Raw genomic sequence first — 20,407 nt, forward strand, 5'->3', positions numbered from 1 at the left:
TTATCTGGAAGAGCTCAGGCCCAATGAATATTGAGTAGCATTGCATCTGGATAGAGAATGTCCCCTATGAGAGAGAGATCACATTAGACCATTATTCTACCCAGTTGTGCCCAGGTGGGAACTGTCAGGGCTTAAAGGCCATGGGTAGAAAGCCTTACTGAGCTATTATAATTTCTATCCATTAAGGGTGCATTTCAAAAAATAAAACAAAACCTTTGGTTAAGACACACTTCAGATCTCTGTTTTGCAGATATCCTTACCTAGGAACTTCACAAGATCTGGGGTTATCATTTTTTCCCAAGCTAGTATAGGCATTCAGGGGAAATTAACCAAAATCTCTCCCAGCCCTCAGTAGCATGGCTGCCAGGAGAAATGAAAATTATTTGACTATTAGATGTATATCGAATTCTCTTTAAAAATACCATTCTCTTCCATACTAATAATGCTGAGACTAAGTGGATTTGTAAATACGTCAGATAGAATAATCCCCCTTCCCTCTTGTTTTTAATGTAATATCTATAGACACAATGATTAAATTAATACATTTCCCTCGGATGCTAATATAATGATCTTCATGCTAGGCATCATCAGTACATGTTTTCACACTCTCACTCAGCCTAATATATAATCATTGGTCATTTTTTCTGGTGTCAATCCTTAGAATATTTTCTTTGTATATTTTTTTTTTTACAATTAAAACGTTCCTAAGATTTTGCCCAAATAATATAGGAAAATTGGTCAAAGTGAACTTATCTTTTTTGTTTAGCCTGAAGAATGCCACAAGTGCAAATGCCCAACACCGGACCACGTTTCAAAGTGGAATTGTTCTTATTCAGGGTGCAATCTTTATAGATACATTTGCAGTAATGTTTTTAGCAATCATGGCGTCAAAAGGAACAACTATTTTTTTTTTCAAAATCTGGTCCCGTTTTGGGCATTTAGATTTATAGCAGGAAATTGGACTCTTGGCATTCTTCAAGCTATACAAAAAAGATTAGTTCACTTTGACCAATTTTCCTATATTATTTGGGCAAAATATTTAGAACTTTTTAATTGCAAAAAAAAAAATATATAAGGATTGACAGCCCAAAAAATGACAGATTTTTTTAATATATTAGGCTGAATGAGAGTGTGAAGACATGTAGCAAACACATCTAGTATGAAGGTCATTATATTAGCATCTAAGGGAATTGTATTTATTTTACAGTTTTTTTTATACCTGGTATTCGTGGGTACATCATATTGGTTTACAGAGAACTAAACAGAAATTACAAAAAATAAGGGAGGGGAGAACATGGGAAGTCAAGGGACACCGAACGCTGTGTCCAAAAGAAACTTCATTGTGTCTATAGATATATTAGAATAATCCCCCTTTAATCTTGCTTTTATCTTACATCTGATGCTTTTGACATTCCTGAAGGAAGTAACTAACATTTTAGGAGACCAGACAAGCTATTTGGTGGTGCCCGAAAAGGATAAGTAGTCACATCATAGCCATGTGAACCAAAACAATATCATTGGCCCACAGTGGTGCTCCAGGTTCACTCCAGAAGGGCTCAAGCCTCATCCTGGGCAGATGCAGCTCAGCCTGACTGGAAGGAATCCACAAGACAGCAGCCTCTTGGTGAATACTATAGGTTGGGCACATGGGCTAAGGCAGATGCTGCCTTTGAGGCAAGGATGGGTGAGACGCCCTATCTTCCTTCCCCCCCCCCCCCCCCCCCATATTTAAGGGATCACTCTGGTATGTCTGTATAGTAATAGACTGGTCTAGCAGATGAAAAAGAAGGTTAAATTATGCTTACCTGTTAATAATCCTTTTTATCTTGAGTCTGCTAGACCAGTCCAGATCCCTCCCAGGAAGACAAGGGCAAGAAGAATTATTGGAACTAGTGGTAAGTATGGGAGGGATGTCTGGCTGCATCCTTCTGTCTCTCACTCAGCTTTCCTCAGCGAGGATCTTGATAGGTACTGTTAACTTTTTTTTTTTTAAGTTAGGGGGGTTTTCTAGTGGTCACATCACTTTGGCAGTAGGCTATTGGTATTGAACCAGGACTATACCATTTTTATTGCCCAGAGTGAGGTCATGGGAGAAAGTGTGTCCTCTGTCTCCGTCAAGCTGTGGAGTTGGGAAATCCTTATTGTAATTGAATGGTCCAGCAAACTCAAGGAAAGACAATTATCAGGTAAGCATAATTTAACCTTTCATATTAGTGCAGAGTTCCTCCAGGACTAAATGACAGTTTGCTAAGGTACTTGCTTCCATACAATGGAACTGTTAGTTTGTCAGATTATATGAAAGTCACCATTGTGTTTTCCCCATTGCTTGTTGAAATGAGTTGTTTTGAGTTTCTAAATATAAAAATCCTTACATGCAGTAAGACAAAACTAGAGCTAGTTGTCTGTAGCTCATGGCATCATCTGGTGACCCTACTTTTATCAGACTTTAACATAATCTAAACATATTTGAAAGGATGGCTATTTCAGCTTGCACTCAAATAAATTAGGTAATAAAGTCAATGAATTTACAGCATTTGGCATACAGTTGCAGAGAACACATGGCTCCTGACATTTATCTGTACTTCTGCAGTTGGAACTTATTTTGTTAACATAGGAGACCTTTACAAATTGATTGCAAATGTAATTGGCTATGTTATCTGTGAAATGGTTTGAAATTGGCTGGAATTAAAATTTAATGCACGTTTCCATGAGAAATAAACATCCACTAAGCTTGTGCTAGATTCTACAAGAAGAAATTAAAAGTTTGACTAAAACAAGAAAGCTCCTCTTGACCTCATTTTTCTTGGATCTTGAAACTTTGTGACAACAAAGCAGTGTTACAAAGTGATGCATTGCAGTTACAGGTGCTAAATTCCAAATGCTACAGGTAGAAAAACCTCACTACTTTTGCTTATCAGAAAATTTTATTATAGTATTGTTTGATAAAAATAAGGTAATTTAGTACACAAAAGTGACAGTGGTTTGTGTCACAATGTAACAAGGCATCTGAGCTGCTGCTCAGATTGAAGTGTTAACCTCTATGGTCCCTCTTTCTTCTTTTATTTATTTATTTATTTATTTACTTACTTACTTATTTAGCAGATATGCAACCAAAAGTACCATATAAATGCTTTAACTTGAGGGGGTCCAACATAGTGCACACAGTTTTCAATTGTATCTTTTTGAAATGTTAACAAACATCTAGGTTTTGGAACTAATTTTCCATCCAAGATGCATTGAAGATTTGCACACTTTATAAACTTATCAAGCTAAGTGTTGGTAGAACATGAAAAAACCCACTTCTAGCCATTGCATTTGAACTTTTAGTTTTCAAATGTATTTATGAATACAGCAATATTTGTTTTTCATCCAAACTTCATTTAGTTTCAATGAAAACCAGCAGAAGTGTTTAGACTTCAGAGTTATTACTCTATGACTTTGGCATCGGTGATTGAATCTTGTATGACAAAGTGAATGAAGAAGATGTTAGTAAAGCTAATACCAGATGGTGAGATCAAAGAATTGGAAAGTTGGGTGAACCTGACATCCATTGCAATTGAAGACATTTAAGCCAACTGTTCTTGTGAAAGAATTAAAATTGAAACTGAGTAAAGCGGTATTGGGTCTAGAGTGTGATGTTAAACTGATAAAAGATTTGAATGGTGGAAGCAGAGAATCTTATGAAAATACTAGAAGACTATGATGATAAGCCATACAAAATATGCTATCATTTTACCAAAGAGAATAAGCAAATGAAAGATGAGCAGGAGAATATTTAAAATGTATTGGAAGTGAAACAGTATAAGATGAATTGTTTTCTCCTAAAGTTACAAGGGTAGAAATCCTGGAGAATTTGTAGAACATTATTACTATGCTGTTTCCAAAACTGGTGGATAATCACAACAGACGAAAACAGGACTTCACTTCAGTCTCAGCCACCCTTTTACAAATCACTTTCCTAAATAAACACAATACACCTTGATATGGGAATCAACAGGCCGCAGATTTATATAATCAATTATTAACAACCAACCCGAGCCCTTGATAACACAACAAGATGATCATCTGCCACAATCCAGCAAGACAACACATCCACAGGCCACCTGGCCTACACTTTTTCAGGCAGCACCATGCCACCTAAAGCCTAGCCCCTGCCACCGACCAGCAAGAAGCCATGCCTATGACACCGCTTACCAGACTGGTATTGCCCCTACCAGTCCAAAGGTCAACTGGCTACCTGGTCTGGCACACAACACATTAAAGAGGCTTGGGCAACCCACCACAGGTACAGGAAGGAGAATCTATCCCATACCCCCCCTCCCAAAGATGTGTCCAAAGATCCCCGCAAGAACACACATTCCAAGGCCTCCTGAATGGCATTGAGAAACAAGTCCCTTCCAATAAATGACAAGTGAACATCATCGAGTTGAAAAAGACCTTCCTCAATATCCCAAGACCAATCATGTTTAATATGACAGCCTACAAAATATCAAACAACTGGTTTCCTGGTCAATCTTTTTATCATTACAATGCGCCACATAAACACAATTCAATGCAACAAATATGATAGTTTTGTAGGACCAATACGCAACGAGTCTGTATATCAATCAGACCCACCATGGAAAGTTTTTATTATGAGCTAAGTATTGCTTATTCCTATGAAGTTACATTTGAAGTGAATTTTCAATTGCGGTATTTTCAAGTTCACGTGGCAATATGGACTCATTTTAGTTAAGTAAAAATCTTAAAAAAATAGTTGAAATATATAATAATAAAGTAATGTGACATTTCCATGGTGGGTCTGATTGATATACAGACTCCTTGCATATTGGTCCTACAAAACTATCATATTTGTTGCATTGAATTGTGTTTGTGGCGCATTGTAATGATAAAAAGATTGACCAGGAAACCAGTTGTTTGATATTTTGTACTTGTACCTAAGGTTTCTGGAGTACAGTGTGACAGGGCCTATTTTGTTGTAATATGACAGCCTTCCATTACATGCAACCAGGAGCCAATCTGTTGATTAGCTTTGGCTCGAAAACGCCCCCAAATGCGCTGCTCCATTTCAGCTGGCATTGGAATAATGTATGACCAAAATATAATCGTGCCCAACAACCATATCATCAACATGGCAAGGTCCTTTCTTACCAAACTAATGAATTGACGGCCAGACACTTTCCCACAATCATTTTCCCCTAAGTGCACCACAACAATATCTGGATATCTTCTGCAGCTCAGCCAAACCTGTACATGTGGCAACAATTCACTCCAGCACATTCCTTGTCATCCAAACCAATGCAATGTAACACCATAAACTACCAAGCCAAGATGTGGACCATAAGGCCGCTGACAGGTGTGTCTGAAGGCCCATACCACAAAAGAGTGCCCTATGAGCCACACTAGTGGCAATCACTGGTAGTCTCATCTAAGGAGAGGACAGAAAACAATTAGTGTTTCTCCCCCAGATCAGATATAAGTCTGAAAAGCCACAGACTTCCATCTGCCCATCCATTGAATCACGTCTCCTGATAGACCAGACCCTGCAGCTGATGTAGCAGCCCCTGATCTGAAAGGAATGTGTTCCATAATAAGATGTCTCCAGCCCCACTTTAGAGGGAACTGCTTTGAGCACCATCTCAAACTAGTATTTGGTTAATGGCTGAAGGTCATTATGCACCAAAAATGGATATCCCACCAACAGGGCATTTGGAAAGATAATGTTCCACATTGGTTACTGGACATGTGTGCAGACCCCTAACAGCTCTCAAAATGAGCTCAGCCCCTTTGCTCACCTGATTCATCTTGGATCTTGGCATAAACACTCTAATGGCATCCCTCAAAATCTGCACCTGATTAAACTGTAAGCCTGTATGTTCAGCCCCTTTTCCAGCTCTCACGACCAATTCACCTATCCTAAAAGCCCCAAAGAACACTAAAACAAATACCACATGAAACAGACAGTGGCAGTTGTGTCCCATGATTCTAACAATATAGCATGGGTAATAGATCACCTGCTGTCCTATATGTGTCCCACACACGTAGACCAACCCACCAATAACCTTTGTTCCAAAATACACCCCATAGGATATTCTCAACCATGAGCTCTCATGAAGAATGAGAACCCAGCTAAATGGTGCATCTCTGCAGCTATAGAGGCCCCCCCCCCCCCCCCCCCCCCCCCCCCCCCCGCTTTACGAGCCTCCTCGATGTATTGCAACAGCAATATGTCCTAGGCAGGTCCCCAACACCAGCCCCTTAGAAAAAGAAAGTCTACCACCTTTGCCGTTCCACTCAAGTAACCTTCCCAAGTTGAGTGAGCTAAAGATGCTCGCAACAATTGCCATGCTTCAGGGAACCGAACCTCCAAAGGGAACTTGGAATGGGGGCCCCTTACAAATCTGCAATTGGGGCGAGCTTCTGGAATATTGCCCACTTGAAATGAGAGAGACAATCAGCAATAATGTTAAAGACACTTGGAACATGTTTTGTCCAAGCAGTGACATTCAACAACATACAACGCAAAACAAATTCTCGCATCAACTTCGACACTAGTAAACACTTAGCTGACCTTTTGTTAATAACCTCGACCACCCCCATATTATCACACCAAAATACTACCCTATGATCACTCAGATGAGTTCCCCATAAGTGCAAAGTAACCACAATCGGAAACAATTCCAGAAAAGCAATATTCCAAGTAACCCCTGACTGTACCCAATCCTCCGGCCAAGGGAACGCACACCAAGCTCCTTGAAAATAAACTCCAGACCTTTTGTTTCCTGAAGCATCTGAAAACAATTCTAGATCCTGACTGGACAACAATTTCTTCTGCCACACAGACACCATTAAACTGTTCCAAAAATACCAGCCATATATCCAAATCCTCTTGCATGATGAATTAGCCTTATGCACACATGACATAGCAGTGGACAGTTTCCTCAAAAATACTCTTTCCATCGTATAACCTTGCAAGCAAAGTTTAGACTGCCCACCAAGGAATGCATTTGCTGCAAGGTCAACTTTTTTCTAAAGCGGGCACCTACCAACAATTCCCTCAATTTGTCCACCTTATCTTTGGGCAAATGACACCATGCCTATTGAGTCCAATTCAATCCCCAAGAAAACCAAGCAGCTATATGGCCCTTCAGTCTTTTTCTCCATGATGGGTATCCCAAAATCTTCAGCCACTCTCAGAAAACATCACATAATATCCAGGCTCATACTAGAAACTTTAGGCTCGACAAATAAAAAATCATCCAAATAATGAATAATGACACTTGCTCAGATACCCTGAGCACAAAGGAACTAAACATTTCAAAACAGGCACAAGAAATGAAGCAATCCATGGGCAAACATTTATCAAAATAGAAATTATCTTGAAAACAAAATCCCAATAAAGGAAAACTGTTTGGGTGTATTGGCAATAGAAGGCAGACTCGATATCAACTTTAGCCATTAAAGCCCCCTCCCCACATCTGACCACTAACTGCACAGATGAATCAAAAGAGGCTGGAAAAGACAAATTATGAATAAATCTAAGCTTACCCGGCTCTTTCTTGGGAACCACTGCTATTGGTGACAAAAACAGCTTCTCAAAAGGAGGTTCATCAAAAGGTCCCGCTACTCTCTCCTTTTCTAATTCAGCATCCAGTATACCTTGCACAATATCCCGCAACTGAACAACCGGCTTACAGTTTTTGAAATCAAACTGCTCCACAGTGCCTGTAAACAGAATTCTAAAACCCCTTCAACAAAATCCTGGCCACCTGAGCCTCCACATTGGGATAAACCCACAACCATGGCTCCATTGCTCCCAAAATTATAGGAGAAGGCTGGATGACTGGCTCCACAATTGGAGCACAAATGCTTGAACTTAGAATCTGGGAAGTTTCATATGGATTGGTTGAAAAGCCAACACACATTGGCAACCCTAGATCTAAATTTGGCCCCTCCGCGAGGTGCAGCTGCTGCCGAAAAGGGATGACTATTAGCTCCATCACTCGTGTTCGTGAGTGCTGCTTTGTTTGTCATTTAAGTGAGCCACAGGCTCATGTCCTGAGCTCCCCAGGACATAAATTTGTTCTCCTCCATTTTGTCGTGAAAATACTTATCATAGTTAAGCCAAGCCCAACCTTCATAATCCTTATGTGCTGCCAAAATAGCATCTCATATACTAACATCGGCCCATACTGCAAAGGATCCTGATGTCCAATGATACTGGCTAATCACAAAAAAAAAAGTATCCAATTCAAGATAATCTGAGGGACTCTCTTCTGGGTTCCTTGCAAACATTGCCTATCCTTTTTCTTCTTTCCCTCCTTTCTACTTCCTCTCCTACATTGCAACAACTTAAAAATATCAATGTATCTCCCCTTCCGATTTTTCATCTCATGGAACACAGCACATCCTCCCATACCTCTGACAGCATCACTAAGGCAGGTGCACCCCAGTCCTGAGCCTTGGATCCCAACTCCTTCCCAGTGGTCGTCTCCTCATCACTCAACAATGACATGGAGCTAGAGGATGATCAATTGGATGAATGGGAACAGCCTCGCCGACACCTATGCTTCAACTTACCCCTTTTACGCTCTTTCACCAGCCACTTCTCTGTAACCCTTGCTCAACTTAGTCCCCCACAAAACCTGCTACATGCTTTGTCATCTGCCTCTACCCCAGAATTTCCTAATGCCAGCAACTCACCCAGCCCATCAGATTCTGTGGTAGCTCCAGCAGCTCCTGAAACCTCTCTTCTAGTGGGTCTCATTGCTGACCCTGATAAACTTATCGCAATATCATCATTCGTCTGCTCCACCGAACCTCCAGTCAATGGCCCCCGCTGCTTCCTCCCTGCAGTGCCAGCCTGTAAAGAAGAAACAACTGACGCAGGGACAAAACTGGCAGCACTAATAAAAGACATTCCCCAGGCCTGACACCCTGTACTACCCGGATGACCCCAAGACAACACACCCAGCCTCCCAAATCAATCACCACAGCCTATAATTGGAATACATCCCATGCCGCCTTCTTTCCCACCAAAACCTCATATCTGTGGAGAACACCCAGGAAAGTCCCAATTCCAATCCCCATGAGGGACTTGTCCAGGCCCCACCCAAGGGGGAACTCCCCATCCCCCCAGACCAAGGAGTTATGCTGAATAAGGCCCTCCAGAAGCCCCACCAGACCAATCCGTGCTCTGGCTGGTTCCTTCACCTGCCAATTGCGGATACTCCCATGTCCCCCGCCAGCCTCTCTGAAACATCATTGCTTTGATTCTGCATGCGCTATCAAACCCCAGTCTTGGACACACATCTGACCCTTCATCTCTCCATCCCATGCACTCTTCGCCCCCCCCCCCCCTACAGTCAATTACTGCCCTGCAAGCCTCCTGACTAGATAAGGGATGCGAGGACATACCTACCCCACAGCCTGTTCTGGACCCAGCAATGGCTGCCATGGAGGCTTCTACATGCAAGGCCATCCCCCTGAATCGATAGGGCTCCTTTGCCTTAACTTCTCCCTCTACAGTTCAGAGAATAGCCTGACTCGTCACCAGAGAAGCATTTGTATTGCCCACACTCACCGCAGCCGACAGCCATGGATACACACTGACATCGAGTATGACACAAGTCAAAGGCACCGTCAGCAGCGCACTGCCACCAGATGTCTCCTCGACCAATAGATCCCTGTCGCTAACCAGTAAGGCCTGACCGGGCCCAACCTGACCCTTTTCTTCCTCTTCAGAGTTATGGTCGCTGACCGTGACCTTGACGCCTGATGCCATGCCTGATGAGCAATCAGAAAACATTTTATTAGTACCGACCCGGCACCACAGCCACGACAGTGCCGCTTGCCGCCAAGCCCAGAAGCAATTTTATCCCGCCTTGCTTCGCTGCATGCCACTATCCCTCTACTCAGCATGGCCTCTGCGCAATGAGGCAAGGCCACATCAGCAGCATTCTTAAAATTTAAATTGCTGTCTAGTCAGAAACGCCCCTGCAACCCCCTCCCTTTCATACTTCCCACCACCTACTTCTCCGGCTCTGGGCAGCCAAAGTTTGCCTGGCTTGCCTGTTATCCTGGGGCAGCCAGACACTATTTCCCAACTGCCCTGCCATTAATTCGCTATTGATAGAGCACACCATAGTCTTAATGCCAACCCCACCCTATCCCCCAACCTAGTACACCTGCTGTATGCTGATAATCATTTCCAAAGTTGTAGGAATCAGGATAATGTTTTTAATAAGGTCAAAAGGCCAGTACATATTTAATTCTTTTAGAATTTTAGGTTTTATTGGCTTTAGTTTTAATGGTTCACATACTATGAAGACATTTTTATTGAGATGAAAAAAGTAGAGATTGCATTCATTTAAATACTCAGCTGTCATGGTCTGGCAGACTGGAATCAAGGAGCACCCCTACGGAAGTGGTAAAGGATCGCTGGGCAGGACTGGAGCTGGTCTTCTGCTTAACTAACCCCCTTCTCCACAGGTTGAGGTTTTGGATTCTGGAGGCTAGTAGGACTTATATCCTGCACATCAACATGACTGGAGCAGGTACGGACTGGTTGCAGTATACAGTCTTGGAGCTGGAGTCAGTCACAGGTTGGGAGCTGGGTCCAGGAACTGTCAGTAAGGCTGATACAGAGGACAAGCAGGGCTGAACTAAAGACAAGGGCAAGGTCATGGAAACAGACAAGGGACTGAACTGGGCTGGGTAGGATAAGGACTGGGTAAGGCAAGGTCAGGACTGGTCAAGGACTGTGAAATGCAACAGAAGACAAAACTAAAAAACCCAACAGGGCACAAGACTGGGCAAGGCAACCCTGTTAGGCTCAAAGGCCATAAGGCAGGACAAGCAGGCCCAGAAGGACACTGAGAATGTCCGGAGAGCCTAGAATGCTGCAGAAGAAGGCAAGGAAGCTGGGAAGGCTACAGAAGAAGCAGGGGAGCCAAGGTAGACTACAGAGCAAGACAGGAAGCAAAGATATGCTATAGATCAAGGCAAGAGTTCCAGATAGGCTGCAAGGTAAGTTAGAAGGTCCAGGTAGGCCACAAGGCAAGGTAGAATAGTAAGGCAGGCTGGCCAGGTCAAGGAGCTGAGGTGTCTCAATGAAGAGGCATGAAGAGAATGGACAGGATGGGTTAAGGAGGGCTGGGGTTGAAGCATCAGGTGATCAGCAAGGATATAACTTGCACAGCTGAGAGTGGTGCTCACTGAGGACCTCTGATGGAGGAAAGACAACACAGAATTAGCAGAAAGCATCAAAGGTATTATCACATTGCACAATGGGTGAACAGAGGCATTGGACTTCTTTGGAGATAGAACTGCAGATGTTCTAGGAACAGCAGTCTGGCATGGATTCTGTGTAATTGGATTAGAATTAGCTTCTGAGTCTTGTCATTCTGGAGAGATTTAGAGATGGCAGGTAGGTAAAAGTACATTCTAGGAGTCAGTGCTGACCTCATTAGAGGTTTGCTACCTGCAGCTAATTGAGATGGGTTCCAGTGGCTAAATTAACTAGCTCTTTCTGTTTCAAAATCTCTTCTGTCTGATACCATATTTAAACAGAATTTGCTTTTGCAAGTAAGAGATTTAAATTAAGTTGGCAGGTTTTAGTTGTATGAAGTGTGCTTTTCAAGGAGCTGAGCTTTGGATATTAAAGCAAAATTTACCTTTAATTTTCTTTGGATGAGTTAATTTATTGCTAGATGTGCTGTGGTATTCAAGGGAGCTGTGCTGGGAGATTCCTCCGCAGATTGCATGCTGGCAGACATCTGTGTTTATAGTTTGGAAAGCATGTTCAAAATCACAACCAAAACAGGTCTCTGTGAACTGATGATTTGCAAACTGGCACCTTTTATATATCTACAAAAAATATCAGTACCGACAATCCCTTGTCCAATAATAATTATTTTTCAACAAAACAAGAGAACATTACTGTTCTACTCACTGATTCATCATTCCATATACATCATCATATTAATTAAATAATTTTATTTCAAAATTTCTACATTTACAATATTTTCACTTATTTAAATAAACCATTCACACCTCATTCGCACAACCACATCCCACTAAAAATCCATTGATAATTTTTATATATTAAAACCCCACCCTTATTCCATACCACACATGTGCAAAGTTAAATCTCAGCAGTACAAGAACCCATCAGTCCCACCACCTTTTTAAAGAAATACTGCCTTCTTATTAACATTTAAATGTATTTCCTTATTTAAATCCTCAATGATTCAAAATTCAGTTCCCAATGATGGCTTAATGCATAAAGATCATTATTTCTTCTTTTTCCTTTTTTCTTCTTCAAACATTCTTATTTCAAAGTGCCAATGGTAGAGAATTGTTGTTTAAGGAGCCCCTTTTCAAAAGCCCATTTCAATTCCCAATGGTGGAAGACAAAAAATTATTTCAAAAGCCCGACGCCATGGTGTTTCGGCAGCGTCCCGCCTGCATCAGGAGCACTTCATAAATATATGAACGTCTTAAAATCCACCACGATAATTTTTATATCAAATCCTTTATATTGAAAGCACTTTGTCTGGACTCCCATTCAATATCAAAGACCCAAACCTTACATCTCATATTTGAAGACCGCCACCATTCTCATTCTCAATCCAAACTGCTGGTTAGATGTTCTGCTTCCACTGTGCAACTCTGTATCAACTGCTTTTGTCACAGTTGCCCTCAAAACTCCGCTGAAAACGATTATACAGCTTATTCAATTTCTTGCAATATTAGAGACCCTTTCAAGACCCATCAGGATCATCTGTAAAAATACACAGTATATATAATACATTCTACCCTTGATCCGTTTAATACATTCATACCAATGTCCGCTCAAATAGATGTGCTATTCTATTCATTCCCTCACACCATTCTACATTCCATTTATCCATTCCTCTTACCCAAATCTCCATAACAGACCCAACCATATACCCACTCAAATTACTACCTGATCTACAGTGAAAAAATACAGTCCACTACCCCAAAACAAGCCAATGCTCTGCACTTACCCGCTCTACTCCAACCACTCTTTCTACTGTTCTTATCCGGCATCTGTGAATCCAACCGTATTCCCTCTCAAGTTTAAATGTCCCAAACTCCTCCCCCGTGACCTCCCTACGTCATCACCACCCACATTATATAACTACATCCATAGCGATTCTATCATTCATTACCACAATAAATATATTCCACACTTACTCACTAAGACTGAAATACCAAACATCCATTCCAATACCCATTCATACACACCACTCTTACAGCGGTAGTGAGCTATACCGCATCATTTCTATGTCCCTCCCCCCACCCTCCCAATCGTTATGTCATCAATAACGCCTATTGGTGGGTGTGCCACATTTCTAAGCCTTTTTTTTATTTTTTATATAAGCACTTTCTACTCTACTTCCTTATTAAGACCACTAGGGGTCACAGTCTTCCACTGAAAGATATATCTTTGTTCTTTGAATAAAATAATTTTATTAATATCACCCCCTCTCACCTGAACTACTTGTTCAATGACCGCAAATTTTAATTCCTCAAACTTATGTTGCACAGACACCCAATGCTCAACCAATGGAGCCTCCTCCCAATTACATCGTATACAACTCATATGTTCCTGCACCCGCAGTTTCAATTTTCTCATGGTCTTACCAATATATTTCAGCCCACACGGGCACTATATCACACATATTACCTGTTCAGATTCACAAGAGGTCTTGCCTCGTAATTTAAAGATCTTACCCCTTGATAACTGTATCTCCTTCCCTTGATACGCCTGGGGACAAACATTACACTGGCCACATGCACTATGTCCACTATCCATAACCCCACTTCTCCTCTCACTTTTAATCCCTGCATGGACTAAATTGTCCCTCAGATTAGATGCTCTTGAAAACGCAAACATGGGTTTGGTATTGAATATAGAGTGTAGACCCAAAACTTCCCAGTGGCGCAAAATACTTTTCCTTACTTTCCAGGAGTCAGGCATAAAAGGTAACACACAAACCAACTCAGAAGATCTTTCTTTCTGTCTTGGTGTCAGCAATAACTCCCTGTTAGCCCATCTACTCCGTTTCATTTCTCTTTTCAATATTTTTTTGGGGTATCCCCGTTCTCTAAACCTATTAAACATTTCATTTGCTTTCAAAAGATATTCCGAATTTGAGGAGCACAATTTCCTTAAATTGCCCTGTAGGAATATTTTCTCTTAATTTTATAGGATGGCAACTTTGAAAATGGAGAATTGTGTTCCTGTCCGTCTCCTTCCTGAAAATATATCCACAAAGCAGGGCAGGGAAAATAACAACTAAAACACTCAGGGAAGTTTGGTGGGTACCAGATTTGGCAAGCAAAGCATCAAGGATGGCTTCAAGTGCTGGGGAAGAAACACAATCACTGGTGACTATAACAGAATGATTTAAAACTTTTCTAGAATCACCATGCTAGCAGAGAGCCCTGCATCCACTCCTGTGGTGGGTGTTTGGCATCTTCATTCTGTCACAGTCTGGCAAGCTAGAATCAAGGACCACTTCCCACAGAAGCAGTACAAGACCACAGGGCAGAACTGGAACTAGTCTTCTTAACCAGCCCCCTCCTCTGCAGGTTGAGCTCTTGGGTTTAGGGGGCCAGTAGGACTTGTTTCCTGCAGAACATCATGGCTACAGCAGGCACAGACTAGAAGCTAGACACAGTTGGCTACAGGTACTGCTTGGGAACTGGCTACAGGTATTGGCAGTAAGATTGGTACAGAGGGCAGGCAGGGCTGAACCAAAAACAAGGCCTAGGAAACAGACAAGTGACTAAACTGTGTTGGGCAAGGCAAGGATAGGACCAGACAAGGACTGGAACATGTAACAAAAGACAAGAAATCCCAAAAGGGTGCATGACTGGGCAAGGGAACCCTAGTAGTCCAAAAGGCCGTAAGGCAGGACAGGCAGGCCCAGAAGGACACAGAGCAATGCCAGAAAGCCTAAAAGGCCACAGTGGAAGGCAAGAGGACCAGAGAGGTCACATGGCAAGGTAGAAGGCCCAGCTAGGTAGCAGAGCAAGGTAGAATAGAAAGACAAGACTGGCCAGGTCAAGGAGCCAAGGTAACTCAATGAAGAAGCACCAAGGGAATGGACTGGCTGGGTTAAGTAGGGCTGGGGCTGAGGTACCAGGTGATCAGTAATAAAGTAACTTGCGTAGCTGGGAGTGGTGCTTGCTAAGGATCCCTGGTGGAGAGGAGGCATGTAGGCTAATTCATAACACCAACCATGTGTAAGTTGACAGAATTGAAATGTTTACAGATTTAATGGAAGCATTATACTATCATTCATAGCTCACTCATACCAAATGTATTCCAAATCCTGTTAAGTTTCTAATACTTTAATACCAGACTATTCATGGTTTTAATTCATAGCTCTGTTTGGCAACAAGTAAGGCTTTCTAGTAATGGTTTGACATTGAACTTAGATATATGTGCATGTAGTAACAGACAAAAGGGGTTGAATTAGCACAAACTGGAAACTGAGCAATAAAGCCAGTTGGCAAGGTTTCTGCACTGGGTACAGTCAATGCTTCAATCCAGTTGCATACTGAATTTAAAAATTAAGTAATTCTTTAGATATGCAAATCATTTTTTACTCCTGTAATGTCCCAGTTGTCTTTCAAGAATATTACATCTCCACTTAGCATTTGCTTAGACAAGGGGACTGCTGTACTGCTTCAGCTGGGATAGTGAGTTTCTGGGGAAGTTCATGGTTTAAAGAATATTAATGTACTGTGTTTGTAAGAGAAGCATGGAAATGTTTAGACCAAGGTACATAAGTATAATTCTTGAATGCCACAAACAGGTCTGATTTTTCAGAATATCTTTCATGAATATGTAAAAGAGATTTGCACATACTACTTCCATTGTGTGCAAATATCTTATGCATATTCATGAGAGGATTGTCATTTGATTTTAGATTATATCACAATTTACTATTCATTTTAAAAGAATATAATCTCACATCAGTATGACTGGGCTTAATGATATGATCTGAAGTTTTCTAGGTGTAAATATTTATTTATTGTATATATTGTCTGTTTACCCCATAAGCTCAGGGCTCAAGAAATTGAAAATTTATATTTCAAGAGAACGCAAGTTAATATGTTCTTAAAACTATGCATCTGGGTTACTCATGCCAGGATGACAGAAATAAAAATATGATAAAGCATGCGCAGTGGGACAAACTTGGAGGATATTTTTTCATTGTTTTCTAAAAGACTAGTCATATATCATTTCATTTGTGTTGCAACATACCATGACACAGGGATGTCCTATACTGTCTACATGTTTTACCTTAGCAGTAGACTATTACTCTAATACAGAAGGTATACTGTGCATATTAGGGATGTGAATCGTTTTAGGACGATTAAAATTATCGTCCGATAATTTTAATATCGTCTTAAACCGTTATGGAACACAATACAATACAGATTCTAACGATTTATCGTTATAAATCGTTAGAATCGTGAGCCGGCACACTAAAACCCCCTAAAACCCACCCCCGACCCTTTAAATTAAATCCCCCACCCTCCCGAACCCCCCCCCAATAACTTAAATAACCTGCGGGTCCAGCGGCGGTCCGGAACGGCAGCGGTCCGGAACGGGCTCCTGCTCCTGAATCTTGTCGTCTTCAGCCGGCGCCATTTTCCAAAATGGCGCCGAAAAATGGCGGCGGCCATAGACGAAAAAGATTGGACGGCAGGAGGTCCTTCCGGACCCCCGCTGGACTTTTGGCAAGTCTCGTGGGGGTCAGGAGGCCCCCCACAAGCTGGCCAAAAGTTCCTGGAGGTCCAGCGGGGGTCAGGGAGCGATTTCCCGCCGCGAATCGTTTTCGTACGGAAAATGGCGCCGGCAGGAGATCGACTGCAGGAGGTCGTTCAGCGAGGCGCCGGAACCCTCGCTGAACGACCTCGGATTTTATAAGATATGCGCGGCTACACGCGTATCTTATAAAATCCAGCGTACTTTTGTTCGCCCCAGGCGCAAACAAAAGTATGCGATCTCGCAAGTATTTAAAATCTGCCCCAGAGATTACTGGTATTAGAACAGGACCAAACTCACTTTATAACCCAGAGTGAGGTTGTGGAAAATGATCTGTCCTCTGTCTGAGTCAAACTGAGGGTTCCGGCGCCTCGCTGAACGACCTCCTGCAGTCGATCTCCTGCCGGCGCCATTTTCCGTACGAAAACGATTCGCGGCGGGAAATCGCTCCCTGACCCCCGCTGGACCTCCAGGAACTTTTGGCCAGCTTGTGGGGGGCCTCCTGACCCCCACGAGACTTGCCAAAAGTCCAGCGGGGGTCCGGAAGGACCTCCTGCCGTCCAATCTTTTTCGTCTATGGCCGCCGCCATTTTTCGGCGCCATTTTGGAAAATGGCGCCGGCTGAAGACGACAAGATTCAGGAGCAGGAGCCCGTTCCGGACCGCTGCCGTTCCGGACCGCCGCTGGACCCGCAGGTTATTTAAGTTATTTGGGGGGGGGTTCGGGAGGGTGGGGGATTTAATTTAAAGGGTCGGGGGTGGGTTTTAGGGGGTTTTAATGTGCCGGTTTTTTGATTTTTCGATTTTTAACGACCCGCAGGTTATTTAAGTTATTTGGGGGGGGGTTCGGGAGGGTGGGGGATTTAATTTAAAGGGTCGGGGGTGGGTTTTAGGGGGTTTTAATGTGCTGGTTTTTCGATTTTTCGATTTTTAACGATTTTTAACGATTTTTCACGATATTTTACCCCCCCAAACGGCAACAATACGATTCCCTCCCCCTCCCAGCCGAAATCGATCGTTAAGACGATCGAGGACACGATTCACATCCCTAGTGCATATAAACTGAACTGAAACAGATGAAACAAGATTTACGCCAGAAAGAAAATAGATGGCGCAAAACCCCTAACAAAACAACCCTTTCAACATACAAGGGATTCTTACACCAATACAGGACCGCCATTCTACAGAAAAAAAAGGAATACTATGCAAACAAAATACACCATTTTCAGTATGATGCCCAGGCCCTATTCGCTTACGTAACACAAATCACTAAATCGACCTCCCCACCTATTCCAGACGAACAAGCTCTTTCCAAGGCTAATGAACTCGCTTCATTCTTCCAACAGAAGATCTCAAATACCCTCGCCCTCCTTCCTACAAACACAACTCCCCTCAAGGCAGGCAAGAAGTTCAATTCTCTAAATAGACCCAAATTTGACTGTTTCGAATCAATCTCCACTAAAGAGATTGAATCCCTTCTAAAAAAACAGAAACCATCTAGCCATCCGGCTGACGATATTCCATCGAGACTCCTGCTTCTCATCCCAAACTCGATCTCAGGACCTCTGACCAGCATCATAAACAGTCTGCTAACTCATGGAAGCTACCCAGACAGTCTAAAAACCGCTTCACTCAAACCCCTCCTCAAGAAACACAATTTAGACCCAAACGTACTAGCTAATTTCAGACCCATCTCTAACCTCCCATTCGTCGCCAAACTAACGGAGAAACTGGTAAACACCCAACTTTCTGATTATCTGGAAGACCACAAGATCTTACACCCTTCACAATATGGTTTCCGTAAATCACGCAACACTGAAACCCTCCTCATTTCACTAACAGACCATATTATCATGGGGTTAGACAAAGGACACTCCTTTTTACTAGTCTTGTTAGACATCTCGGCGGCATTCGACACCGTCAACCATACCATCTTGTTGGATCGCCTAGCTGATATCGGCATCTCCGGATCTGCCCACAACTGGTTCAAGTCCTTCCTAAGTAATAGGACTTTCAAAGTCAAAATCAATAATAAAGAATCACCCCTAACAAAATCAACTCTTGGTGTACCACAAGGATCCTCCTTATCCCCAACCCTCTTTAACATATACCTCCTCCCCCTCTGCAAACTGTTATCAGATCTCAACCTAATTCATTATCTGTACGCTGACGACGTGCAGATTCTGATCCCCATAACAGAATCAATCTCAAAGGCACTCACCCATTGGAATAACTGCCTTCTATCCATCACCAATCTACTCAACAGCTTAAACTTGGTCCTCAACTCCTCTAAGACAGAGCTCCTCCTCATCTCCTCAAACGATAACAATATCTCCCTTCCATCTCCACACAACTCTCACATTACCTGTAAGCAGGTTAGAGATCTTGGGGTTATTTTAGACAATCGACTAAACCTGAAGAAAATGGTCAACACAACAACTAAAGACTGCTTCTACAGATTACAGGTTCTAAAACGACTTAAACCACTCTTATTCTTCCATGACTTCAGGACAGTCCTACAAGCGCTACTGTTCGCCAAAATAGACTACTGCAGTGCCCTTTTCCTAGGACTCCCCAAATCTATCACCAAACCTATACAGATGATACAAAATGCGGCAGCGAGATTGTTGACCAGTACCAACCGCGGCGAACACATCTCACCCATACTCAGGAACCTACATTGGTTACCTGTGAATTTCAGAATTCTATACAAATCAATCACCTTAATCCACAAAACCATCCATCATCAACTTCAACTTGACCTGGAAATACCATTCAAACTCTACTCCTCTAACAGACCAATTAGAGATGTTCACAAAGGCACTCTGAATTTTCCCCCCACTAAAGCCACACGCCTCGCTACGACCAAAGACAGAGCTTTTTCGATAGCAGGCCCATCTATTTGGAATAGCATCCCATCAAATCTCAGACTGGAGCCTTGCCTTTTAACTTTCAGAAAAAGACTTAAAACCTGGCTATTTCACCAAGCCTTTCCTGATCCTCCAGACAATTACTAGTTGCCCTTCACTCCTACCCGGTCTGGCAATCATTTGCATGAAATGGACTCTGAGACTTTCAGGTCAAAGCACCGTTTAAGCTGTTAACTCGTACGTTCTATGGTAACACTACTTATTTATTACCGGACTTTCTTCCTTCCAGCTTGTTGTAAGCTTCCAAGTTCTCTCTCCCTGTTGATTGTAACTTTGACTTATTCCTACCATTGTTATCTGTCATTTTACTTGAATTGCTACTCCAGTTATTCCCTTGTTATATTGTAAACCGATCCGATATGGTTATTTACTATGAAGGTCGGTATAAAAAACTGTTAAATAAATAAATAAATAAAATAAAACAACCCACATATATACATGGAGTGTAAGTTATATTTAGGAATGAATGTTTTAATTATTCTCTGTCTGGTTTTAATTAAAAGGAGAAACAGATACTATGATGATAGATAAAAGCCACAAGGCCCTTCTGGTATGTCCATTTTCCTCCCTGTTGTGTACTGCAGCTCATTTATAACTATAGAACAGGTGTGGCCAATTCCATTCTTCAAAAGCCACAAACAAGCCAGGTTTTCAGGATATCCACA

At 42.2% G+C, this 20,407-nt stretch overlaps 1 protein-coding gene across 12 annotated transcripts in view; it reads left to right on the forward strand.

Annotated features, from left to right (window-relative positions):
- LOC115099952 (spindle assembly abnormal protein 6 homolog) overlaps positions 1-20,407 on the forward strand; it is a 311,055-nt gene that overhangs the window by 53,833 nt on the left and 236,815 nt on the right. The window contains exon 1 of one of the 12 annotated variants that reach the window (XM_029618066.1): positions 2,116-2,186. The exons of the other annotated variants lie outside the window; for them this stretch is intronic. Within the exon in view, the coding sequence (XP_029473926.1) occupies positions 2,152-2,186 (35 nt within the window). The 5' untranslated portion in view covers positions 2,116-2,151. Of the gene's footprint in view, positions 1-2,115; positions 2,187-20,407 lie in introns of those variants that run through there. 12 annotated transcript variants of the gene reach the window in all.

This window comes from Rhinatrema bivittatum, chromosome 1, assembly GCF_901001135.1.
Source record: "Rhinatrema bivittatum chromosome 1, aRhiBiv1.1, whole genome shotgun sequence".
Taxonomy (NCBI): Eukaryota; Metazoa; Chordata; class Amphibia; order Gymnophiona; family Rhinatrematidae; genus Rhinatrema; species Rhinatrema bivittatum.